Source organism: Caretta caretta, chromosome 1 (genome assembly GCF_965140235.1).
Source record: "Caretta caretta isolate rCarCar2 chromosome 1, rCarCar1.hap1, whole genome shotgun sequence".
In the NCBI taxonomy this organism is placed as follows: domain Eukaryota; kingdom Metazoa; phylum Chordata; order Testudines; family Cheloniidae; genus Caretta; species Caretta caretta.
Window position 1 is genome coordinate 203,102,770 of NC_134206.1, and position 27,585 is coordinate 203,130,354.

Genomic DNA, 27,585 nt, shown 5'->3' on the forward strand with positions numbered 1-27,585 from the left:
CAGTGAGTTCCACAGTTTAATCACACGTTGTGTGAAATTTGCCACACTTTAATTACATTGCCTCCTTGTTCTTGTATTATAAGACAGGGATAACAGAAGCTCCAATCTACCATCTCATTTTTATCATGTTCCCTCTTCATCTCCTTTCTAAGAGAAACAGTCCCAGTCTTTTCATATAAGAGCTTTCTCGGGTTCTTGATCATTCTGGTAATTCTTCACTAAGCACTCTCCAGTCCAGCCTTTTTGAGATGGGGTGACCAGCACTGCACATAGTGTTCCAGAGGAGGCTGCATCACAGATTTGTGTAATGGCATTTTCATATTTTCTATATTGCTCTCCATCCTATTCCATGTGCATCCTAACATCTTGTTTGCTTTGTTGGCTGCAGCTGCTCATTGTGCTGAGGTCTTTATTGAGCTCTCTATAGTGATGTCCAGGTTCCATTCCTGACTTGATCCTTCTCCCTTTTGTAAAAATGCTGCATAAATCTTGTATTGAGCCATATGATTGGCTGTAGATTGGGCCAGTGGCTAAAGAGGCCAAAAAATGTAGACCGGAGCAGGATGCTTTCAGAGCAGTCGGTTGCAATGCTGAGTCCTGCTGGGGCACAGTGCCTGCTCTTGTGGAGAATCAAAGCTCTGCAGGACAAGCACTTATTTGGCTCTGGCACTCCCAAGATGCTCAGCAAAGTAGTTCCTTCCTGCATTCCTTAGGAGCTTTGCCAAAGGCTGGCCCCAATTCTGTACTCCATAGGATCTCTACAGCTAGGGACATTCCTGCCCTCTGGAATTCCAAAACTCCACAAGAACAGGGTCTTGCTCTCCTTCTCTGGATTTTAGAACTGCTTCAGGGCAGGCACCTCTTCCAACAAGCTCCACCCACTCAGTTCAGTTTTATCAACTCTTCAGCCACAGCCTCCTTCTGCGGACGAGCCCTTGCGCCAGGGTCAACTCTGAGAAGAAACCTTCCTTGGGCTGCTGCTGCGCATCTCTCACGGAAGAACAGGAGCTTCAAGTTAACTTGTGAGAATAAGTTGGATGGTGGAGGCTTGTAGGCTGTGCTAGGCTGTTCTCTGGAGGCTTGGCTGGTTTGTGGCAACAGGCTGCTGGTGAAGGTGGTCTCTCCACCGTGCTGGGACTTTCTACCTAATTCCATGGGCCTTGCTGTATAATTCTGAGGGGCCTTGCCACATAATATAGATCTAATGCACTTCACAGTACAAGGGGTCTTGGCTTTAGCCTTTTCTTCCTGTGTCCTTAGACACTTCATTCAATCCATGGAACACTTGGATGGGTTTGAGGATCTCAGCTGAGTTCCTAGCATTCAGTAGCCCATATTGTACAGCTGTCACCTGTAGGGCTGCATGTAAAGGCAGAGAGCTATGGAAGCCTGGACTGGGGTAAAGAGCTAAAGGAAAAGGCTGTTTTTTTTAACCCTGGCAACAATATGACTCAAAGAGTTCATGTAAAATAGTTATCAGTGATCACACTTAACTACTGGTCATGGTACCACACAGCTTCCATCCAACCTTTTAGCCAACAGTAAATGTCTCCTTTTCATCATGAAGGAGAGCAACAGGCATGAAGAGCAAGAGATGGAGGTGAGGGGATGTTAGTGAGGATGACTGGATGTGACCCTGACCCGGGTGGAGCTATAATACTTGCTGAAGAGATAAGAAGTCCCTTTTGCATTTGAAAGATATGTGCTATCTCATGCAACGCTGTATAGCTACAGAAGGCCTTATAGACACAGTGCTGAAAAAGGTGTGAGCAGCCAGGACCTGTCGATACTGGAGTTCTCAACATCGCTGACCCCAGTGTTGTTGTAGCCCTGTTGACCCCAAGATACTTGAGAAACAAGGTAGTTGAGGTAATATCTTTTATTACACCAACTTCTGCTGAAGCCCCGAAGAAGGGCTCTGTGTAACTTGTAAGTTGTTCTCTTCTATCAGCAGAAGCTGGTCCAATAAAAGATATTACCTCAACCACCTTGTTTCCGTAGGATGACTTGACAGAAGAGCCATATATCTTGGTACAAGGTCTTAGGATCTGATTCTGGACTCCTGCCCTTATTTAGTCATTTACAGCTGTACAAAGTGACATTCTTCCTTTGCACTAGTGTAAATAATGACAGTAGAAGCAAGCCAAATGGAGAATCAGGCCCATGTTACACTTTGCCATCCTACCATAGTACATTCCCCTCTGGTAAGTTCATGGGAGTCTAAGGGAGTCTATGGGCTTGATTGTCCTACACCCTCTAGTGAAAGATTTGTATGTTTCTTCCCCCATCTAAATGTTGACATCATGAATTCTAATGTGTGGCATGATATAAGTTAGCCCACTTTGGAAGACACTGGCTTTCTGCCTTCCCTTTCTGTTGGAGGAGACAAGAGGCCAATTTTAGCTCTTTCAAAGCCCTTCAGACACCGGGCTGTTTTCTGATGCATGTTCTATTTGGCTTGGTGTTGGCCATGTGGGCTATCAGATGAAGAATGAAGGTCGAAGGGGGAGTAAACCACAGCTGACCCTATGATAACAACACTGTATGTATGTGTTGGGATCTGTTTTGTTGTGGGGGAGGCATGTTTTCAGAGATGTGTTTTGGGGAGGAGGTTGCATGCACTGCAGTTTTTCTGTTTTGGAACATCTGTGTGGGTTTTTTGGGTACATGTGATTAAATCCCAACATGAATTGGAGCAGCAGCTGCACAGAGAAACAATTTAGATGTCACCATGGAAACTGCTAGATTGAATCGTTTCAAGGATACCCCCCATTCCCATCCTTTTCCATTGGATCCTCTCCCATTTGGCTACACTTTGGTCCCTCTGTTTCAGTTGGAATCTACCACTGCTCCACAGAGATGCCAGGGACTGCACTGCAACATGGGGAGATGATCAACGTGGATTCCATGAGCTGTTGACCCACTGTAATAGAAATGACTTTCCTTCATTTGAAATCAGGTCTCATTTTCTCAACTTTTATAAACCCCACTACAACATTTTATGGCCCACAACACTGTAGTAACACTTATTGCTAAAGCCTTTTGAACCATTATGGTAACATTTCTTTTATAAGCATTGCAGTCATGGGTCATGTTTGGCCACTCACTGTGGCCCTGATCCCAATAGTCACGATTATTCATGATGACAACACATTACTTACTATTAATTATTAATAATATATCACACTTCTTTCACACAACGCTCTCAAAGCTATTTACAAACACTCCCCTGTTGAAAAAAAGCCATGTCTGGGGCGGTACATAGCAGTTGTTCAGTAGTAACTTGCCTCGCTATACAACCTTTTGGGAAAAGAAGTAAAGAATATAAGATCCAGTTTAAACCGCAGAGGAATTTAAGGAAGCAACCAAATTGGAATTTTGCCAGTGTTGACCCCCTTGCTGAGAAAAGTGCCATAGAACCTTTAGAGACTACTGCTTGTACAGCTCATTGAAAGATGGCTCCTGCAGCAGACACGGTGTGCCTTAACATGATGGGGGCGCATTGGTTAAGTACCACCTCACAGAGAACAGTGTCCCTAACTGAATCAGCTGCAGCACTTAGTTGTTCTTTGGAGAGCTCCATCCAAGTTCTGATATTTAGTGAAATACCATAATATATGTTCTTTCTGGTCAACGAGAAGCTCTTTAACCTGCCAAGACCTGAATTTAGACTTACATTGCAACATAGGATGCTCTTATTAACACCTATGGTGGGCCATGGAGTTCCTTGAGTTCCTGGCACTGTTTTAGGAGCCAGACTGTAGCAGAGTTTAAAAACTGAACTCTGAATTCAGTTCAAGCAGGTAAGTAAGGAGGCAACTGATGTTCAACTATTTTAAAAGGTATTTATTTGTAAATTCTTTGGGCCAGGTTCTCAGCTGGCTTCAGCAGAGCCACTCTGATGTAAACCAATTGAGGGGGCTGGCCCTTTGTCTGCATGTATATTACGTTGATGCTTTGGGATATTAGGGCCCATCCTACATCATTTGCGCACTGCAAGCTCAAACGGCAATATCAAAATAAAAATCGTTAACAGGTACGTAGCACTTTGCAGCTGTAGCTCTCAAAGCACTTATGGGGAAGGGTAAGGATCATTATCCCCACTTCAGAACTGGAGACACTGAGGCACAGAGAGGTGAAATGGTTTGTTCGCTGCCAAACTGTATTTCAGTGACAGAGCCATGACTACAATCCAGCTCTCCTGATGCTCAGTCCAGTGCCCTGCCCACTGAGACCTGTGGCCTCCCTAGGTGGAATGCCCATCAATTGTAATAGAAATTCTGCATGCATGACATTTGCAGGACCTGGAGTACAATACGAATTTTGCGTGAACAATGGACCCTTAAATTGCTTAAGCAGTTTTGAATACACGCATTTAAATTAATCTGAATTGATGATCCTTTGTGGTAGCTGCAGCTATCAGCTCCACCTTCTCTTCACATTCTGGCCAATAGACCATTGGATGGCGAGGGCTAGAGAGTGATCAGAGTTCAACTAGGGATGGCAGATGAGAAGGGGTGTCTCCAAATTTCTCAAACTTAAAATATCAGTGGTTTTGTGAAATGAGTGTGTGTGGGGGGGTCTCTGTCTAGTTCTCAGTGGAGTGGGGTCCACGTCACAAAACCCACCACCACTGTCACCCTTTGTGGGCAGTCTCAGCGGGGCAGCCAGAGTGCATGGGCCATGCAGATTGAACCCCACTCTTGCCCATAGAGGGCGCTCTTCTAGGGCAGGGGTGAGGCCCAATGCCAGGGCAGCATGAAGAAAGACATATCACTGCTGTAGGGTTGCCAGGTGTCCAGTTTTTGACCGGAACGCCTCGTCGAAAAGGGATCCTGGTGGCTCCGGTCAGCATGGCGAAAGCACCATTAAAAGTCTGGTCTGCAGTGCAGCGGGGCTAAGGCAGGTTCCCTACCTGCTGTGGCTCCGCGCAGCTCCTGGAAGCAGCGGCATCTTCCCGCCTCCAGCTCCTACACGTAAGGGCAGCCAGGGGGCTCCGCATGCTGCCCTCGCCCCAAGTGCTGGCTCTGCAGCTTCCATTGGCTGGAAATCTCGGCTATTGGGAGCTGCGGGGACGGCGCCTGCAAATTAGGCAGTGAGCAGAGACGCCTGGCTGCACCTCCACATAGGAGCTGGAGGGGGAACATGCTGCTACTTCCAGGAGCTGCTTGAGGTAAGCCCCGCCCATAGTCTGTACCCCTGACCCCCTCCCATGTCCCAACCCCCTGCCCCAGCTCTGATCCCTCTCCTGTCCTCTGAACTCCTTGATCTAAGCCTGGAGCTTCCTTCTACACCCCAAACCCCTCATCCCCAGCCCTTACCTGCCACATCCCCAGCTGGAGCCCTCACCTCCTGCACTGCAACCCCCTGCCCCAGCCCAGAGCTCCCTGTGCACTCCAAACCCCTCAGCCCCAGCCCCACACCAGAGCCCACACCCCCAACCAGAGCCGTCAACCCATCCTGCACTCCAACTACCTGAGCCAGCCCAGTGAAAATGAGTGAGTGACGGTGGGGAGAGCGAGCAACACAGGCGGGGGAGGGGATGGAGTGAGTGAGGGGGCAGGGCCTTGGAGGAGGGGTGTGGCGGGGGGTGGGGCAAGGGTCTTTGGTGTTGTGCGAGTAGAAAATTGGCAACCCTACACTGCTGCCAGTACAGCAACTGTTCTTTGGATAAACAGCAGACTTCAGTCTCAAGGGGCTTCAGCTCTCCACTTGTCATGGCACTCAAGAGATACACAATGTGAAAGAAAACGTTTCTTTGTGTCTCGAGCTAGAAACCTTCTTCAGGTCTGCAGCCAAACAACTGTGAGAAAGATGGATGGAATCACTTATTTTTACCATAGGGACTAAAGGGAAAGTAATAGCCAATCCTGAGTGATGGAGAAGACAACCCTACCACGCTTTTCTCTACCAAATCTCCTTTCCACACTTGTGCTTGTAAAAAATGGGCAAAGGGGCCAGCCTAGCTGGGGAGTGACAGAGGGATGGGCTACCACATGGAAATTCTGTGTGACATTCACCCAGCCTGGCTGCAATGCGGTGGAGACACGTAGCCTGTATAAAATGCACCTGTCTGTATATTCAGGGACTTACACTACATGGACCTTCTGTATAGTCTTGCCTGCAGTGTCCCTTACGGAAGACACAGGTCAAAGTTGTAATGAATTGAAAGGAGACTTGTTACCAAAGCTGCTGGACACAGATAGACCCTGTGGTTCTGTCTGGCTCTGTAGCTCCTTGAATGACTAACACAACCTGTGCTGACCAGTGTCACCTCACAGGGTCTACTAAATCCCAGCGGGGACAAAGCAGTCATGGGAGGAACTGCTAGTGCACTATATCACTCATTGCTAATGAAAAAAAAATACTTGTTTCCTTCACTAGCCAAAAGGACTGGTGCTGTAATCAGGTCTTGGTGTCAGGAAGCAGCACTGATAAGACAGATGGCTATTCCATGGGATCTCTACATTTCTAGTGCCTATGTGCCCAAAAATCCAGGGAAGCCTACAGGAACCTTGAAAGAGTGAGACATATGGGAAAATCAGTAGGCAACTGCTTAGGGGATTTCTGCTGTGGTCAGTCACCAATCCTGAACTGCTTGCTCATTCAGGTTTCTGTTTCCATGCAACTGTGGGTCCCCAATGCCTATCAGAAGCCTTTGGGTCATTTCCTGTAAATCACTGCTGTAGCCAGAGCCAAGAAGTCTGGAACCTCAAGTCACCCACCACACTCTGACCAGTGGAGACAAAGACAGTACTTGTGAGGAGGAAATGACGCCATAAGTGGCTGAGCGGCCTGGGCTGAAGGGAAGAAATGAGCAGGGACCAATTAGGTGAAGACAGTCAATCACACATTTTCCTAGCTTGCTAATGCAATCTAGGGCCTGCCCTGATAGAGTCACTGCTGCAAAGGATGACTGGGTTTCTGTAATTGCCTTTTCCTTGACTAGGGAAAGAGGCAGTTTCAAGGTCAACCAGCTGAGGGCTATTGTCATACTGCGTGCACATCTGGGCTATTTTTCCATAAGAGAAACAGGGAGACCTTAATCTTCACTACTAACAATCTTCTGGGCCTTGTTGGTCACCCTCCAAACATAGATCAGCCACTTACCTCTTTAAGGATTCTAGGCAGCATAATCCAGAAATTATTTCCTGTGCTAAGAAATACAGGTAGTTTCACAGGTAGTTTCCATCCAGCCCTTAGAGGAGGAGGAGTTTATTATAACGCTACAGGGCTTCCTGTTCCAGGCTTGGCTGTGGGAACACACACTGCTTGTCTTGATTTCCCTCTCACACAAGTGTCACAACACTGCAGCTTTACTGACTTCAGTGCAGTTACTCCTGATTTACCCCAGTGTGAGAGGAGAATTGACCCAGCATGCATTCCGGTGCCCAGTTCCGCTCGCTGATAACATTAATTTTAGAGTCTGTCCATCAACTTTAGCAGCAAGGAGCACCTCCATTGGGCTATGTCTGCTTGTTGGACTCTTCATTTGGGTTGCTTGGGGCATTGCATCCTAGGCCCTACCTAGATCAAGCCTCCCAGCGTTAGCAGAGCTCAGTTGCGTTGTTATGCAGACTCACGCCACGGCTAATAAGAGAATTACACCAGTGCCCTCTGCTGTCCAGAGATCTGCACTGCACTAGGCAACAATGGAGAAGCCTTGAGTTTTTCAATGTGTGGGCTGATTGGGTAATTAAAGAGCTGGACTGCCACTGCACTCTGGTCATCTAGAGCTGTTTTTACAGCCGCCTAGTCAGGGATGGTCTCTCATTGAGCCTGAATTCATTAACCGAATAACTGAAGTCTTATTGTAAAAAGCCTGTCAGCCAATTAAAACAAGGCAGCTATTGAAAGGCAGCTGCCCCTTATTTGCTGGGTGCAGCATTCAGAAAGTTCAGAGGGTGGAAAGTTCTTCCTGCAGGGTACAAACTGTCAGAGGTGGTTTTAAAAATGCCCAGATTCTAATTCAAATTGGAATTCTTTATGCCACTGGCAGCCATCTTGATGGAAAAGAATGCCAGTGCAAACATTGGTTAGGCCTCACATGGAAGACTTTTCAGACAGACCTCCCTCCTGCTTTGTCATTCCTACTCTGTCCTATACCCTGGGGTCCCAGTTGCCAGGCCCCAGCTGCAGTCATTTACACTAGTGTAAAGTGATTGCTGAGCAAGTGTAACATGCACTCATAGATTCATAGCATGTGAGACCCAGAAGAGACCATTAGATCAGCTAATCTGACTTCCTGCATAACACAGGGCACAGGCTGTCCTTCAGTTACCCTTTCCCTGGGCCCGATAATTTGTGTTGGAGGTGTAAAAGATAGGCAGCTGAGAATCAGTCCCAGAGGGTACAAACTGGGGATGGTGTCAACTCACTTTTCTGAGACACAAACTGTAGTAAAGTGGTCGTGATAGAGTTAACTGGGTTACCTAGAGTATTGTGGGATGGAGCCACGCTCCACTCATGTTTAGAGCAGATCTAATTCCTAGAGAATATCTAGGTTGGAGGCTGCCCCTGGTTTCCATGGCAATCTGGCTTAGTGGAAGGCTTGCAGGTTTCGTGAATCCCCAATTTATCAGCCTTGTAGAGTGTATATTAATGGACACTGGGCAGTGAGGTGGATCATGAATGGTATGCATCCGTTGGACTGGGGGAGGGGAGGTGGGCATGGGATTGTATAGTAAGGCTGAAGCAATTTGTTCTTTTGTCAATCGGAGATGAGGGAGGAGTGGTGTATGTGTGTGGGGCAAAGGGAAAGGAGCTGTCATCAGTTCAGAAGGCACTGGAAGAATTTCCAGAGCTTTTTGCTGCCAACAGGGAGCACCCTTTTCCCCATGTCCAGCTGGGGAGAGGAGCACATGCAAGGCCTGCGTCCCATGTTGTGGTGACAAGGCTTATCTATTATGACAAGGAGGAAGTTGTACACAGAGCTGGATCGACCCAGTGAGAGCACATGGACCCTACGATTTTGTGCACTCCCCTCCTGTTCCTAATGCTTTTTACCCTGGCTCTGCTATCAGCGGGTTAGAGCGCTCCCACTGGTGCTACCATCTCTTTTTAAAGCCAGCCTTGGCTCTCCTCAGCCAGCCTTTCTCTCACCCACAGCCTGCCTCGTCACCTTCACACAACTAGCATGCAGCTACAAACCCTCCTGTAGGAGCTGCAGCAGGTAAACAGGCACCTGAGGATCCTATATGTCTACGTAGCTTTCATCACAGCTCCCCCACACTGGCTTGGCCTCTCCAAAACAGTACTCCTAAAACTGCTGTACCCTCAGCCTCATGAGCTTGTTGGCTAAGATAGACCTGCTTGTACAGCCAACCTCCTTATGCACTTGACTAATTTCCATGGTAAGCACGTTATGGTCTCTTCTGGGCCTTTCAGTTCCTTATAATATCAAGCCTTCTCTAATTTCTTTACTGCATCTTCTTCCTGGATGACAGGCTGAAGAAAATTGGGCACTTCAACCACTGCTCTGCCTTGACACAAGTTCCCACACACATCTCCCAGAGCATCTTCTAGAGATGGAAGGATCCCCAGAAATAGGGCAGAGATACGTTGCACAGAGGGGCACTGCTACATGGGATGAGGACATCTTTTCTAATGTGTGTATCAACAGCAGCTTCCTACCACTGTCAAATGTCACATTCCACAGTTGGAAGAAAACCTGCGTATTCAAGCTGTTCACACATCAAAGTATTTCTCAGAAGGAGTAGGACAAGCAGATTTTACGGTTTGTAGGGTACCTACAAGATCTTAGGGAAGAGTAAGAGATCAGAAAATAGGTTGTGAATCACCTTTAGAATCATAGAATTACAGAATATCAGGGTTGGAAGGGACCTCAGGAGGTCATCTAGTCCAACCCCCTGCTCAAAGCAGGACCAATCCCCAATTAAATCATCCCAGCCAGGGCTTTGTCAAGCCTGACCTTAAAAACTTCTAAGGAAGGAGATTCTACCACCTCCCTAGGTAATGCATTCCAGTGTTTCACCACCCTCCTAGTGAAGAAGTTTTTCCTAATATCCAACCTAAACCTCCCCCACTGCAACTTGAGACCATTACTCCTTGTCCTGTCCTCTTCTACCACTGAGAATAGTCTAGAACCATCCTCTCTGGAACCACCTCTCAGGTAGTTGAAAGCAGCTATCAAATCCCCCCTCATTCTTCTCTTCTGCAGACTAAACAATCCCAGTTCCCTCAGCCTCTCCTCATAAGTCATGTGTTCCAGACCCCTAATCATTTTTGTTGCCCTTCGCTGGACTCTCTCCAATTTATCCACATCCTTCTTGTAGTGTGGGGCCCAAAACTGGACACAGTACTCCAGATGAGGCCTCACCAATGTCGCAGAGAGGGGAACGATCACGTCCCTTGATCTGCTCGCTATGCCCCTACTTATACATCCCAAAATGCCATTGGCCTTCTTGGCAACAAGGGCACACTGCTGACTCATATCCAGCTTCTCGTCCACTGTCACCCCTAGGTCCTTTTCCGCAGAACTGCTGCCTAGCCATTCGGTCCCTAGTCTGTAGCTGTGCATTGGGTTCTTCCGTCCTAAGTGCAGGACCCTGCACTTATCCTTATTGAACCTCATCAGATTTCTTTTGGCCCAATCCTCCAATTTGTCTAGGTCCCTCTGTATCCTATCCCTGCCCTCCAGCGTATCAACCACTCCTCCCAGTTTAGTATCATCCGCAAATTTGCTGAGAGTGCAATCCACACCATCCTCCAGATCATTTATGGAGGATGGTGTGGACCTTTTCTTCAGGTCCCCCTGCTTGGGAGCCAATCATGTCATGACTTGCAATACCCCCCTGTCCTGGTGAAAAAGTGGGCCATTAGCAAGCTTGCCCAACCTCAGGGTTTGGCCTATGACAGGGTCTTTGTGGAATTTCTCAGGCTCTAAATCCCTCTCTGGACTTTTGGTTCTGCAGTGGCTGTTGCTGCAAAGGCCATGGGTACTACAACAGTGAAAATAAGACTGAGGTCAGGATGGATGGTCTAATGGGTAAGGTAGTGGGCTGAGGAGGCATGGGTTCAATTTCTGGTTCTGTCATAAACTTCCTATGTAACCTTGGCCAAGTTACTCAATGTTGTGCCTCCGTTCCCCATCTGTAAAATGGGGCTAATGGCACTTGCTCACCCCCCAGGGTTATTGTTTGGAATAGACCAGAGAAATGGGTACTATCTGGGGAGGTCATAATGCAGGTACCACAAAGGTCAGAGTTCATTTTAAGTGTGTGTGTGTGTTATATATGTGTATGTTATATAAAACATACCAAAAAACTATATTAAAATTAAGGTTCCAAATCAAGCAGCTGAAAATTAGGAAATGCCAATATTACAGTTGCCTGTGGTACTGTGGAAAAACATCCTCAGGGGACTGGCTGGGTCAGGAACATGATTAATGGCAGTCTTTACCACTTTAAATCCAGCTCAGAGAGTGGCCAAAAGTTGTTGGCTGCTTTTTCCCCCGTAGACAGTGGATATAGCAGGGGATTGGGAGTTGGATCAGATCTTGTGGGTACTATTCCAGTTTTGCCACTAACACGATGGATGATCTTGTCAAGTAATTTCTTCTTTCCATTCCTCAATTTCTCCATCTGTAAAATGGGGATAATGATACTTTTAAACCTCACAGAGGTGGCTGTGAGAATTAATGTCTGTAAAATGCTTTGAGATTTTCAAAATGATTGAGGAGGGAAAAATTCCCTCTATCGCTCATGCCACAATCCACTACTTCAAGATTAGCCTCCATCTGAAACACCCATTTAAGGACCATTGTGCAAATGTTCTCAGTACAGCAAAACATGCCTGGCCCTCAGGATCTGGAGAAGAGGAACACCAGCACCTTCAAAGGATCTCAAACCCCATTACCCCACACCCTCCAAACCTCACTATCACTGGGTTGAGGAAACATCTGTCACAGTTTAGGGCATGATTCCCCCTCCATGGTCCAGCAAGGGTACCCAAGCTAGGCTCCTGCCTTCACAGCCATCAGATCTCTTTGGTGGAGACCTGCATCTCTCTCCCTTCTGATTAGGGTTTTTCCAGGCTGCACAGTTCCCTGTCCATGCTGTGACGTTCCCAGCAAGCCAGACAGCATAAACTGGCCTTTGTCTCTGCTGTGCTTTCTCCTCTGAGGCTATGAACAATTGTCCACCATTATAAATTATCACACAACTCTTTCTAAGCAAGCACATTTATTCTTAAGGTGAAAGCATTACAGAGAAAACATATTAAAACAATAAAAGAATTTACACACATGCTAGCAAGCTTACCAGAGATCACCACAACTCCAACAAGAGCTCTGGTAAGTGATCAGTCCTTCACACCCACAGAGGGGTTCTTCTGTGATTACAATTTCATAACAGCTTTTGCTCAGAGCAAGAACACACATGAATAAGTCAGTATGTCCTTTATACAACTTGGGTCTTTGATATTCAGATTCCAGGAACTGGTAATCAGCAGACAATGGTTCTCTCCTCGGGGCGTAGCTGCAAATGGTTGGGTCCAGAGGTGGAAACTTACATTCACCTTCCCCCAGGTATTTCCTAGAAAACACACTTAACTTTTGTTTATCCAAAAAGTTCCTTGTTGTTTAAAACAGTCATTTGAAGCTGAATTCATTCCCAAGGTTTGCATTGACCATGTTTTCCCCTCAAAGAAGTTACATCCAATCCCACAATAATAAATAAACTTTGCATTCAGTACAATGGACTCCAAAGATACTTAAACTTGGTTCAATAAGGTTTTTCAAGGATATTGCAGGAAATTGCTCAAACTGTCACAACATCCCCTGAGAACACCATGCACTTGGAAAAAACTCAAAAACCATGCACTGGAAGGAAGCCCACTGCTTGACTGGTAACACAATTAATGGAGAAGAAGAAAATAAGAACCTGAAACTCCTGATGCTGAATGCAAAGTCACCCATCAACAGAACCAGCACCATCCAAGATCTCCTTTTGGATGAAGGACCTGGCCTTGCTGGCATCACTGGGACATGGTTCAATGCCACCTGCAACCTTACACTAGGATAGCTAGTCCCTACAGGACACTCCATATGTCAAAAACTAAGACAGACCCCAGAATGCACCAGGAACAGCAAAGAAGAAGTACAACAACAGTCCTGTTGCCCTCCAGCCTAGGGTGCAGAAGACGTTCCAGTCTGGAAACAGAAACACTTGAGTGCATCTATATGGTCTGTAAGGCAAAGGACAAGAGGAACCTAGGACTCCTAGTAGGGTACAGGCCTCCAGTTGGAAACCCTGTCAACTTACTGGAGGAACTTGCAGAGCTCTTGATCAGCAGAGTACTGGAATCCCCCAGATTCCTTGTCCTCAGTGATCTCATCCTCCACATAGACAGGGCTACTGATACAACTGTATTTTATCTCACGGCTTATGTGGGATTCTGCTAGGCAGTCTCTGGATCCACACATGCAACCGCACATACGCTGGACATTATCTTCAGCCTAGGACTGGATATTAGAGAGGTCACCAACATACCACTCTCTTGTCTCATCACTGCCTCCTCCAAGCAGAGATCAGAGCCTTCCCTCCTTCCTGCCAGGACAGTGAGCAACCAAAGCTGGTCCACCCGCTCCTGCCCCCAAAGACTCATGAAGTACCTTGGTTTTCATCTCACCCTAGAAGAACAAGACACCCAACTACAAGGCTAAGGTGCCAATGAGTTAGTACAGCAATACAATCGCCTGCTGTCCACTACCACTGGCCACAAGCCATCCACTCCCTCCAACAATGACTGAATGGCCACGGACACAGGTAAAATCTCCATGCTCATACTGATGGATCTCTCTGCAGCTTCGATACAGCGTACAACAAGGAATAGACAGGTTATTTTACCTCGATATTTGGCACTCGTATGATCTCTGCTGGAATACTGTGTGCAGTTCTGGTGCCCAGAATTCAAGAAGGATATTGATAAATTGGAGAGGGTTCAGAGAAGAGCCACAAAAATGATTAAAGGATTTTTTTTAAAGGAAGCCTTATGGAGATAAGCTAAATAGATGGAGCTCTTTGAGTCTAACAAAGAGAGGGTTAATGGGTGACTTGATTACATTTAATAAATATCTAAATGGGGAACAAATATTTAATAATGGGCTCTTTAATCTAGCAAACAAAGTGACTGGAAGTTGAAGCTAGACAAATTCAGACTGGAAATAAGGCTTATTATTTTAACAGTGAGAGTAATTAGAACAATTAACCAAGGGTTGTGGTGGATCCTCCATCATTGACAATTTGTAAATCATTTAAAGACTGGATGTTTTTCTAAAAGATCTGCTCTAGGAATTATTGTGGGGAAGTTCTATGGCCTGTGTTTAGACAGGAGATCAGACTAGGTGATCCTTCTGGACTTCGAATCTATTACTCTAGGTACTGCTACAAACACCTATGTGACATAACAGGGGTAGATGGCCCAGCACTAGAATAGCTCCAACAGAACTCAGAGTAAAGATGAATAGCTGCTTCTCCTTTACAATATCTACATGAGTCCACTGGGAGAGATGTGAGATGCCATGGGCTTGGCTGCGAACAGCATGCCAATGCCATTAAGCTGCATATCTCATTCTCTACTGATGCTACTAGAATGTCTACAGGAAATGAGCTATTGGCTAAAGACCAACTGGCTCATCTGAACCCATGCAAGACTGAAGAGATGCTGACTGGAAGGGAAAACACTTTGACAAGCTTGTCAATACCTTGTCTCCACCTTTCGCCGAAGGCACACAGCCCCCATTCATCAAAGTGGCATGAAGCCTCTGGGTCTTGTTTGACTCCTCACTAAGTTTGGCTGATCAGGTAGCACCAGTATCTAAAAATGCCTTGTCCCTCTTACAGCTAGCTGGGAAACATCATCCCTTTTTGTACAAGGACCTGGACACACTGATCCCTGTGTTTGTCATCTCCAGCCTGTATTTCTGACACTCATTGTACCGGAAGCTGAATCTGAAGACGGTGTGCTAGCACCAGCCGGTTCAGAATGCAGCTGCCCGCCCTCTCCATGGCTCAGGCCTCAGCGAGCACACCAGGGCTGTGCCAAAGCCCCACCCCTGGCACCCAGTCATTTCCCAAAGCCACTGTATGGCCTTGGTCCTAATTTTCAAAGCAATTAATTGATCAAGCCCCAGGTGCATCAAAGATTGAATTCCAGTCTATGAACTACCCCCAACAGCTCTGCTCCTTTTGAGAACTGCATTATTCCAGAGCCCAGAATGAAGCATATGAGAACTGGGGACACAGCATCTGGCTATGGAACAGCATGGGGGAAGCTCGCTGGCTGCTCTCCTTGCTGCACTTTTTCTATGGATAGGGTCCTTTAGCCTGAACCAGGGCTGCCAGGCTGCCCTCTTGCACAAGCGCTACAGTCACTTCAAAAAAAAAAAAAAGAGAGAGAGAGAGCAAAGTACTTTAGATACACCCACCCACAGATATATGCTGCAGCAGGTTCATTCAGCACGGCTATGTGGCTGTGTGTGCCATGGGCAGGGGAGCCTGTTCTGTGACAACACAGTAAATTGAGCTAATACCCATCCCTTGGCATCTGCAGCCCTTGCCAGTTGATGTATATTTTTATAGTACTTTCAGATCTACTGAATGAAGCTCCATGAACCTCCAGTCTGATTCCCTCAGTGAGGTGGTTCAGTATCATTATGCCTGTTCTATGTGGGGTGCAAACTGTACTTGAACCTTCAGACCATGCTACCTTGGTCATGCTCTGTGGGACAAATGCTTCCTCGGCATAAGTGCACTGAAAGCAGCAGTGTTACAGCCAGATGACAGTGGCCCACTCTGCAGCTGCACAAGGTTTCTGTTCCTCAGTGCATCTTCTTACTTGAAAGATGCTCCCCTACCGCTTTCCGAGACAGTAAGCCACCAGGCTTCCCCTTCCAAGTACCATATACAGCATCCCTGAAACAAGCGTCATTGCTGATTTTGCTGCTGCACCAACAGAGGAAGGTGCTACCTTCCCAGAGGCTGCAGTTGCCTATGGGAAATGGTGTGAGGGGAGACTCTCCATTGACAAGGGGGGGCCCTGCTGCCTGTAAAGCAATTCCCTGATGGGTGTGAATGGCTCAGTTCTGGCACCTGTTTCAGGGCAGAATGTGTTGGTTTGCCGAGGGCGAGCGAACATACTGACAACACAGAGCAGTAAATAGGAGTGAAAAAGCAACCTGCCAGCAATAGCTTAGCCAGTGCCCCTCAGCTGTAGGGTGTAGTGCCATATATGTGCATGTGGGAGGGATGGCAGTGGAGGGAATGAGGGGAGTCAGTTCTTCCCTTGCCCAAGGAAGCAGAGTGTTTGTAAATGTGGTTGTATCAGGGTTAACGCCACACATTCACAAAGAGCATCTCTCCGTTTTCCCCACCCCTTCCCCTCTCCTGATCTCTCTGGAGAGATTCCCCTCAGCCAAAGTTGGAGGGTTTCCATGGCAACCAGGCAGCTGGTGTCTAGACACTGTGAGAGATGCCTTGCAATTGAGCTGCAATTCTAGGTATACCCCGCCCCCCTTTTCCTTTCCATTTACTGCACACGTGAATGTCCAACGGTGGAATGGAGTTTCCTTTCCACAGGCTGTGGGGTATATGGGGAGAATCCCAAAGCCACCTTCTCCTCAACAAGAAGGCAGCTGCAGCAACAGAGACAGATCTGATTGTCCTCTGAGGATTTAGCTGGGTCAGAAAATGTGAAGCAGCGGACAATCTGGTCTGCTAGGACCAACAGCATTGTCCCTTTCTTCTCCCTGCCCAGCTCAGAGTCTCGGCTGATATGGGGCTGAACACAACACGGAGAGGAGAATCAGGATTGGGAGACCCAAAGTGGAATGACTGTTAGTGATATGTGATTGATTGCTACCTTCCCTGAAGACCTGACCTTCCCCTTCCTTCCCCATCTCTGCCCTGGGACTCCCTCCCCCAGCATGCTCCATGACCTCCTTACCTGTGAAAGCTTCTAAGAACCAATTCAGGGAGCTGCAATTTTCTACTCCCCCATCCACTCCTTTCTGATGTTCTCCGGGCTATCTGGGCACCACTGCCATCTGCTGCTGCATGTGCCAGGGGATGGAGACCCCCTGGTGTGATCACTAAGGATGCTCTGAGCTCACTGGCTCTGTGATGTCACCAGGCTCCCTGCGTGGAGGGGAACTCACGATACTCCAGAGGGGAGCCTGAGCCAAGATGGAACTGCAGAGGACGCGGTGGAGAGCTACCAGCCCCACACACCTTTCCCCCTCATTTATAAGTGTGAAGTTACAAGAAAGGAATAGTATGAGTAAACAGGTAGTTTTTATACATCATCAAGAATTATACTTACGTACATCTGTTTATAGGAAAGGAGCCCTCTATACAATGGACAGACACTTCCCCCCAAAAAGCTGCTTTATTGTTCCCTTTCAACTGAGAAGGTGCTGTGGGCCAGCATATCAGAGAATTGTGAAGAATAGCAGGAAACACTCCCCATGGAGAGAGACCCATGATAGATTCTGTTTCCACTCTCTCCAGTATTCAACGGGCCTGCAAAGGTCACTTAGTGAAGCAGACTGGGCCTTCAAAGGGATAGTGGTTTCCATGGAGCTCTTAACCTGCTACGTGATGTATGAGGCGTTTCAGTGGAGGGGGGCTGGGCCAAGGATGCATTTTAGACAGAGATGGGGAACGGAGAATGGTATCTGCAGTGGCTCTGAGCCTGAAATGGGTTCCATTTCAACAGTCTCAGACTTACCATACTCTGCCTGGAATCAGCTTCTGAGTGGCTGGATCGATGATGGATGGATTTGGATAGATGGATCCAAGCTGAGAAGTTCAGCTCTGGATCCAAACATCATCACAGCTTGGAGTGGCTGAGATCCTGGGTTTTGACTGGGGCCCATCTCTAATCCAGAGCTTCCAAAATTCTGAAAAAATATAATTTAAATTGAGCTGCCTCTGGGGTGGAACATGGCTGCCGATAGCAGTGCAGTACGACCCTGAACAACACTTGAGAGCAGTGAAGGACTCCGGGAGGGGGGAAGGTAGACCACCATTGTGGTTCCCTGAGGCTGGGGCCATAGCAGAGGTAAAGGTGAATCCAGGCTGTTTGCATGTGGAATACTGTAATATAAGGAATGAGACAATAGTTTCTGAGCGAGGAGCATGAGCAGTAATTCTGAAAACCGTGGAAAAGCGACTAAGGCAAAATCCCTGAGTCGGCTGTATTGAACTCAAAAGTGTTTGTGTAACTTCTTTTCTCTTGGTGTTGTCTGTGACAATTTAAAGATCTGTAAGATAACAGAAAGGAAAAACAAAACAAAACCAAAGCCACCAGCCACAAAAAAATGAGCATTGGAGAGGTTACTACTACTATGGTCACGTGTAGAGCTCTGCTCCAATTTAATTAATCTTGGCAAGTCAAATGGAGCTGGGCAGGTCCCAAGAGGCAACGTTTACCCAGAAATCCACTCAACCTAATTTCACTAATGTAGGGCAGTGGAGGGACTTGGAGCGGGGCCTGCAAGCTCAGCCATTAGAATGTGGCGTAGGCGAAAGCAGCTGGAAGTGCCACCATCCAATGAAACTGCTGCCTGCCTGCCTAGCTCAGCTTTCTAGCAACTGTAGCTGCCTATGTTCAAGGCGCTCACTTGCCAGTGGGGTTCTCAGACACAGTTCTCACCCCTTCCAGGAGATAAATGGAGCACTGAAAGGCAGGAGATTTTTCTGAGTTCATTTCAGCAGGGCTCCGTAATTCAGTTCCATGCCTTATGCTACCTAGCACAAAACCTGGAGGGTCTAATCCAGAGAGGCGATGAGCACTTACCACTGCCAGCTGAATTTAATAGGGATGTAGGTTCTCAGCCCCTCTCAGAATCAGGCCCAAAGTCCACACCAGGAGGGCTCAGAAATATACTTTAGCTTCAATCTACCAAACAACTCCATAGTTTAATACCGGTGCAAATGCACCGTGTCAATTTAATGCCTCATGCGAGGGCTCTGAGGTGGCCCGGTGGGTTTCTGAACCAGGTTTTCTCCTCCAAAATCCAGGATTAAAATGAGAGTGGTTGCATCTCAGCTGAATCTTGAGTCTGACATTTGTCCCTATCCCAGAATCACCACACATATGGGAATAATTCAAAAAGGCCACTCCTTCTTTGTCCTCCCTTGCTTTATTTTTTTGCATATTCCAAGCCCCTTCAGCTTCATGTCACTGCCATTCCTGTTTCTTCTCAATCTCCTGGTGACTCCTATTCCATGTTCTGACATACCCCAGCGCCTCTCCTCTCATTTTCTGGGTTCTGGGGCTCCATTTGCTGTCTGTACATAGCCAGCCTCTCCTGCTCCAGATGATGGCCTCTCCTGCCACATCTCTAGCTATCTGAGCTTCTCCTGCTCTAGCTCCATGTATCTCAGACTCACCAGCCTGTTTCCAAATAAACCAATGCCTCTTCCTTGTTCCAACTCCACCCACAAAAATGGAGAGGTGGGGTTATGGGAGAAGGTCTCACAATGTCAATGCACTGAATCTTAGCAAACCTGGCAGGAGCAGGTGTGGCAGCTTCTGCGAGGGTGGAAAGTTGGCCATCCAAAAGGAGCTGCATCTGGTGCATTTCAATTTTGAAAAAGAGAAGGAAAATGTTGGCTGAATGGGCCTGATTCTCCCTTACCTTGCATCTTGTATCACTATTTATGCCTATACAATGAGAGTACAACATGGGTGTCAAATACCACCGCCTGTGTTGCTGACAGGCAAATTACACATCCATGCTGCACCAATGTAAAGGACAACCCAAGGTGCAAGGGAGTGGAAAATTAGGCCCAATCTCAAGAAAAGCCTTCTGACAAGTGACAGCTAATAGAGAACTGTCTAGTAGTCTCCTAAGGAAAGGGGTGGAAGCTCCTTTGTGTGGGACATTTAAAGGTAGACTGGAGAATCCCTGGAGAATACATGCCCAGGAACAAGCTTGCACTAGCGAGAGAGGCTATTTTACATACTTTTAGGAGTCAGATCCTAAGCTGGTATAAATTAGTACTGAAATCAATGGAGCTACATCAAATTACAGCAGCTGAGGATCTGTCCCTAGGTCTTTTCCAGCTTTGATGTCTATCTAGGATTCTGTGATGTTGCATTTCTGTGCTTTGAACCTGTTTTGCACACAATTGTATATCCTTGTGCTGTCACCTGTGATTGAACCTCATTGCTGACCAGTAGGTTCTGATTTTTCACTGTCCTCAAATTCAGTGAGACACTGCCACAGCTGTTAAGCAAAAAACACATCCCAGCAGCCGGGGCACATGTGCTCAGAACACTTCCCCTCCCAGATGCTCCCTGCTCACATCCAAGCAAGAGAGAGACAGATAACTGAATTTTGCTTGCTAATACTCTTCATGGAGCAGGTTTCTCATTTATTTATGTGAATTCAGTGTTGGTAAAAGGTACCTGGTACTGCGCTGGTGACTGAAGCCTTGATCCCCTTGTCCAACTGAGCTGTACTTGGTGCAGGGCCCGAGTGGGTGACAAAGGTGGCTTTATGTCACTTTTGTGGCTTCCTGATTCCAGACTGGGCCAGGTCAGTCCCAGCCTAAGTTAGAGCAGTCATGAGGCCAGGCTGTCAATAAAGTCCCTATGGCTCTGCCTATGACCCTGATACTGGGTGAAGTGAAGTGGGGATAGTGTTGAGCCACCACCCGAGTTCCATGCCACCTGAGGATTCCCCTATGCCAGGAGTATGCCAGGAGTGAGATCTGCCAGCTTTTCAGCCCCTTTGTCCCACTAGAGCAGGGGTGGGAAAACTATGGCCCACGGGCTGGATCTGGCCTGCCAGCTGTTTTAAGCCAGCCCTCGAGCTCCCACTGGGGAGCAGGGTCTGGGGCTTGCCCAGCTCTGGTACTCCAGCCAGGGCGCAGGGTTGGGGGGCCGCTCCACGCGACTCCTGGAAGCTGAGGCATGGCCCTCCTCTGGCTCCTATGTGCTCCAATGGCCCCTTACGGCGCTCCAATGGGAGCTGCAAGGGCGGTGTCTGTGGATGGGGCAGCGCGCAGAGTTGCCAGGCCGCGTCTCCGCATAGGAGCCGGAAAAGGGACATGCTGCTGCTTCCGGGTGGTGCTTGAGGCAAGCGCCACCTGGAGCCTGCACCCCTGAGCCTCTCTCTGTTCCCCTACCCCCTGCCCCAGCCCTGATCCCCGTCCTGCCCTCTGAACTCCTTGGTCCCAGCCCAAAGCACTCTCCTATACCCCAAACTCCTCATCCCCAGCCCCACCCCAGAGCCTGCACCCCCAGCCAGAGCCCTCACCCCCTCCTGCACCCGAACCCCAATTTTGTGAGTATTCTTGCCCCGCCATACAATTTATATTCCCAGATGTGGCCCTCGTGTCAAAAAGTTTGCCCACCCCTGCACTAGAGCAATGCAAAGGGGCCATAGTGTGGCAGAACATTGTGCCCTGAAGCTTTCTGTTTATCCACTGAGCAAGATCAGCACAAGGCAGCATTAGTGTGAGCTTCCATGCACTGCTCTGAGCCTGCCAGTACCCCACATTTAGAGCCTGGTATTGCATTTCTTGACCACGCAAAACTGGTCAATGAAGCCCATAGGTGTTTTAAGTGACCCCTAAGGCTTCAGGACCAGGGCCTTAATTGCTAAGGTAAGTAGAGAAGTGTTATGGCCTAGCGGACTGAGCATGGGGATTGACACGAATTCTAAACCAGGCTCTGATACTGTGCAGCCTGGACTAGTCATGTGAACCATTCCATGCCTCAGTTTCCCCATCTCTGTAAAACTGAGTTAATTTTTACTTACCTCTCTGGGGAATTGATTAAGTTAATGTTGGCACAGCACTATATAAGTTTTCACTGTACATAAGTCCAATGCAGAACAAAATTCTAGGGGTAGTTATGTTGTTTGAACTGGTTCACCCACCCCTAGCTTTGAGTGTGTGTGTACGCACGCATGCTTCATTCACCCATCCTGTGTATGCTTGTAAGAAAATCTGTAGACGGCTTTGTTTCAGGAGGCTCAGATAAGCCCTTGCAGAGTCTACACAGCTAGCAGATAAAGATATTCTTGTGGCTAAAACTCACCCCTAGGTGTTAGCAATCCTGGGTTCTATTTCCCTTTCCCATTGTGTGACCATGGGAAGATCACATCTTTACTTTGTGCTGCTGTTTCTCCATCATAAAACCCTCAGGTAGCCAGCACTAGAGATGAGTGTGTGTGCAGGGGGACGGACAGACCCCACCAACATAATATTGTTGTAGCTGCAAGAAAGTTTAGTAAAACCATTAAGATCACTTGACCTGTTTGGGCTCCCCAACACTGTGTGCATCCCATTTAAATCAGCAGCCTATTTCACTCCCTGTTAATGGTTGCAGTTGTACTAATTAATGCAAGAGAGGCCTTGCGAAGCTGTTGGATTTTGTTGCTTAGGAGCAGGAGAAAGCAAACATGTATGTGCTTCTGCTGGCTGGAAGTCTGCAGCCCCAGGGACTTAGGCAGGGTTACTGGGCCAAGGTGCTGCCCAGCAGATATTTTTGGGGGGAACTATTACAGTAGGAACTCATTGTGACACCTGGGTTGGGGGTCCAAGCAACGTAAGTGCAATAAAAGCACTTAATTGGCACACGAGGCAGGGGGTTTGCACACATTTTAAAAGGCATCCTTAGGGACATAGGGTTAGGGAAGGTATTTAAAAGAGCTAGGTTAAGGGGTCTTGGCTGTTTGCCAAGGTTGGTAGTAAAAGCATGTCTGCCATCTGACGGCACTGAATAGCTTAGCAAAACTGTCCAATTCCTATGACTATCCACATGCCAAGAGGCATCCTCATTGATGCTCGGCAAGGAGTCCTAGTCCAGTGCAAGAACTGAATGGGCTACATGTGACCAAACTCCCCTTCACAGGATAGTCACTGCATTTCAGTGCTGAGGCACATCAGTGGGGCCAGAGGCGGGAGAGGAGAGGGTTTGCCCTGCCACTGCCCTTTCTGTGCTTCTTGCACTGCTAAACCAAGCACTTTAGCTTGCAGCGGTGTCAGTTCACTACCTTTCACCAGCATTACACTGATATGAATGTTTTTAAAGAAACATAACCAACCCTATACACACTGAAGGACAGTCCTGAAGTCAACCATTAGGACAAGTGGTCCTGATTCTCCACTCCATTGTGTCTTGTGTGGTCAGTTACCGCTGTGCAAAGCAGACCAGATTCTCCAGTGCGTTACGGCAGCTTTGTGTCACAAACCACAAAAATGCAGAGTTGGCTTTATAGCCCCAGTGAGCCCCTAGGCTCAGACAAGATGCCTGGGTTTCAGGGATGCTTTAGCAACAGTTCAGTCAGGTCCCATACTGCAGGTGAATGGGCTGGATGACCCAAAAGCGGGTCCATTCCAACTCAAATCATACCACTTCCATCTACTTTGTCTTGTCCATTCCCCCCACCCCCCGGCCCATTTCCTGATCTCTTGTCTAATACGTGTCTAGAATGTCACTGGTTAAAGTATTTTACTTTAACATTTCATGTGAACTGAGGGCTGGTAAAAGTTGTCTGATGGTCTTGGAGTATGACGGCCTCCAGCCACAGAACTGGCACAGCTCCAGGCAGATGTATCCTTATGGAAAAGACCTGGAGGAGGGATTAGAGAATGAGAACCCTTCTATAACTTCTTATAGCATTTAATAGAAAACTAGCTCCCTGCTGTAGAATTCTGTACTTTTTTTAAAAAAAACATAGATATAGGTTCCTGTTTGCTATTCAATTCTATAGGGTTCTCGAATAATTTCTGCAGAACTCTATCATATGTATAGAGAACCTTGGCCTCATCCCTGTAAAAATCGATAGGACTTTTCCATGTGGATAATGTACACTTCCAAACACTTAGGAGTGAGTGAAGAGTGAACCTATTTAAGAGTAGACTGGGGAAAAAGCATTAGCTAATGTATAGAAGGAAACAACCTGCAACTGGCTCTAGGGGTAGGGCAGGGATTTAGGATAAACTAGGTGATCTAACAGGTGTGTTGCCTCTCTACAATTGTATTTGTATGGTTGAATCACTCTTTTAGCCTTTCTGATCTGGCTCCCTAATTCAGAAGGTTAATTAATCATGGTGTTGGTTTGTGGGAAGCATATACCTGTCCACTAAGACCTGGATAACATAAATTCATTTCACACAGTCACCCACACGTGTGCCAGATAAGAACTGTCAGATTTTGGCCCATTTGGGAACAAGGACTTGGAGTCATTCAGGCCGCCTGCAACAAGCATGTAAAAAGTACACTATAGCTCAGGCAACTAACCCTCACCTCTCTCTTTCCCCACTAGATGCTGTAGAAGAAACCAAACCTACTGAAAGTGCCCAGCAGGAAGAGGTGAAAGAAGACGAGAACAAGGCGGACCAAGAAAATGCCTGAACATTAAGAAATGACTCCCCACTGCTCCTCCCTCCCTCCCCCTTTCCTGTATCCTTCTTCCCATGCCCACCCTAATCTTGATTCCCACCTCCTGCTCGCCCCTGTGGGCCTGTCCGTCCCTCCCCCATCCCACTTAAACCCTTTTTCTCTCTGTGTGGCAAACATTTAAAGAAAAAAAAGCAAAAAAAAAAAAAAAGCAGGAAAAATCCCAGTCGAACAGTGTGGCTTAAACATTTCTTTGTTTCTTGGTGTTGTTATGGCGAGTTGTTTGGTAATGATGATGATCCAATCATTTTGGGAAAATTCTTGCACTGTATCAGAGTTCTTTGATCTGGCGCGTGCGTGTGTTTGTCTGCCCGCCGCGAGCGCTCTCTCTCTCTCCCCCCCGCCCTCCCTCTCTGTTCCAAGTGTGTGTGCAATGTTCCGTTCATCTGAGGAGTCCAGACTTACCGATTTAAAAACGAAAAAAAAAAAAATCTTTTTCTTCCTTTTTCAATGTGATGGAATGAACTAAAGAGAACAAAAGAAAAACAAACAAACAAACGAAGGAAAATTAACCCCCCCCGTTTGTTTTCAAAAATAAAGCAAAATGTGCCAATTAGCTTCACGCGTGGCTCCAGGCTCCTTTTTCAAACTGAACGACAATGATAATAATAAATGAGAATAATGATCATGATACCACTGTCTGGCGTTTGTATCGCGCCTTCGGTCCTGATGGAGCTTGTAAGGAGACTCTTGCTGTGGCCAACATGTCTTCTGCTCTTCTCAACACAGCACAGCAGGAGAGTGGAAATGCCATCAGAAACTACTGAGGGCATTTCAGGAAGGCAGGCTGGTATTAGGTTGGATTTTGACCTGGGCATCAGGGTTAATGTGCTGGCTCCTGCATAAAACACACCAAAAATACCTCAAAACACACCAAAAATTTCCGACCTACTATGGGACCCTTAGGGTTTGATCATGACAGTCACTCAACACCTCACGCTGAAGACTTTAGGATAGCTCAGGAGCGGCCTGGAGGCTCTCAGCTGCAATCCTCAGTGGTGACTGCATTAAGAAAGAAATCTGTGTTTGACTAGGAATTGACAATGTGCTCCCTCAGCAGGCCCAGTGCCATTAAAAGGAGGTGTCACCCCACAGCTCATCCCCAAAGGAGCAGCTCTGGGGTGAGCCAGCAGCGCTCACCGGCTGCTCTCCCTTCTTGGTGCAGCAACTCCCCTGCTGCATTGTAGAGGAGGGAGGGGAGAGTAGCTCTAGCTGGTCCATGGCCTGATTCGCTGCTGGGCCCCTGGGACTGCCTGAGCCTAGGGCAGTAGTTCCAATATTTATCAGGGCCTCTTGACTTTTTAGAAATAATATGTCTGGGGGACTAGGCTGGACACCACTCACAGAGACAGGCTGCTCGGTGACCGTGTGGCCAGGGCTAGAATTGGTGAGATAGTAGCCATCCAATATTACTGAGAAAGGGAAAGGCAGCGTATTTTTCAAATAAAGGGCTGCACTTTTTCAGGTCCAGCTCTAATCAGGGCCTAGGTTTATGGTCTCATCTCCAGCAGCACAGTGCATCCTAGCAGCCGGCTAAGGGACTGATTTGGCACAGACCCAGAAGCGAGAGGCACCACGTCCTGAGTTACCAGTGCCACTTCCTGCCCTGGGTTTCCCTTGGCGATCACCAGCTGCGTACTCCTTCGGGCCAGCCTTTCTTAATGGATGAGATCTGACAGGCTCATCGCCCCAAGCAGCGTGGCTGTCAGTATCTGCTGTTCTCTTTATGAGTTGTAAGAGAGAACAATTTAAATGTGTCACTGAAACATCTTTTTACAGCCCCTTCTGTAAAAGCTCTTTTAAGACTGTAGTAACACCTCAGAGTGGTGCACTTTCACTGTCCTGGTTATTGTCACCGGCTCCCCCATCAGCTCTTACTGTGGCTTCTTGGCAACACTAGATAACCATGGTGCCCCATGCTCTTATTGTGTAATATTGCCCTTGACAGGAGGTGGAATAACTGGCCTCACAGCTGTAACACCAAAAGAAAGGCTCCATCTGGCTGTGGATACTCTGCTACCCACAATACACGTGCCACTGGCTGCCTCATGCAGTGACAGAAGCAACGGCTTCAGAAGAATGGCTCACCGCTCCTCTTCTGTTTGTTACCAAGAAGGAACGCATGTCCCTTCACCATCTTTTCCTATAACCCTGAGGTAAACCCAGTGGTGAGCTGGAGCCGGTTCACACCAGTTCGCTAGAACCGGTTGTTAAATTTAAAGGAGTACTTGTGGCACCTTAGAGACTAACCAATTTATTTGAGCATAAGCTGTAGCTCATGAAAGCTTATGCTCAAATAAATTGGTTAGTCTCTAAGGTGCCACAAGTCCTCCTTTTCTTTTTGCAAATACAGACTAACACGGCTGTTACTCTGAAACTTGTTAAATTTAGAAGCCCTTTTAGAACTGGTTGTTGCACAAGGGACAACCGGTTCTAAAAGGGCTTCTAAATTTAACTGGCCAAAAGTGGTGCCTTAGGTGCTGACTCCACGGGTGTTCCAGCCCTGGAGCACCCAAGGGGAAAATTTGGTGGGTGCAGAGCACCCACCGGCAACTCCCCACCCCACCCCCGGCCCCAGCTCACCTCCGTTCCACCTCCGCCTCCTCCCCTGAATGCGCCGCCCCGCTCCGCTTCCCGCGAATCAGCTGTTCACACTAGAAGCCGGGGAAGGCTGAGAAGCAAGCGGTGGCTTCCTGCTCAGGCCCACGGAGGCGGAGGTGAGCTGGGGCAGGGGGGCGCGAGGAGGGCCGTCCACACAACAGCAGGTAACCCGGGGGGGGGGTCACGCAGGGGTACCGCTCCCCGCCCCAGCTCACCTCCGCCACCCTCGGCCTGAGCGGCAAGCCACCGCCTGCTTTTCAGCCCTCCCCGACTTCCCGCCGAACAGCTGATTCGCGGGAAGCTGGGGATGAGGCGCGGAGAAGCAGAGCGGGGCGGTGGGTTCAGGGGAGGAGGCGGAGCAGAGGTGATCTGGGGCTGGGCGCGGGGTGGGGAGCTGCTGGTGGGTGCTCTGCACCCACCAATTTTCCCCATGGGTGCTCCAGCCCCGAAGCACCCAGGGAGTTGGCGCCTAAGGTGCCACTTTTGATGTGATCAGTGGGGGAGTGGCTGCTCCCCCGCTCCCTCCCTAGCTATGCTCCTCCG

The 27,585-nt window shown here is 47.9% G+C and overlaps 1 protein-coding gene across 1 annotated transcript in view; it reads left to right on the forward strand.

Annotated features, from left to right (window-relative positions):
- The window catches only part of GAP43 (growth associated protein 43), an 80,634-nt gene extending 55,562 nt beyond the window's left edge, over window positions 1-25,072 (forward strand). Inside the window, exon 3 of the mRNA XM_048818159.2 lies at window positions 24,308-25,072. Within this exon, the coding sequence (XP_048674116.1) occupies window positions 24,308-24,396 (89 nt within the window). The 3' untranslated portion in view covers window positions 24,397-25,072. The remainder of the gene's footprint in view (window positions 1-24,307) is intronic.
- The last annotated feature ends 2,513 nt before the right edge of the window (window positions 25,073-27,585 follow it).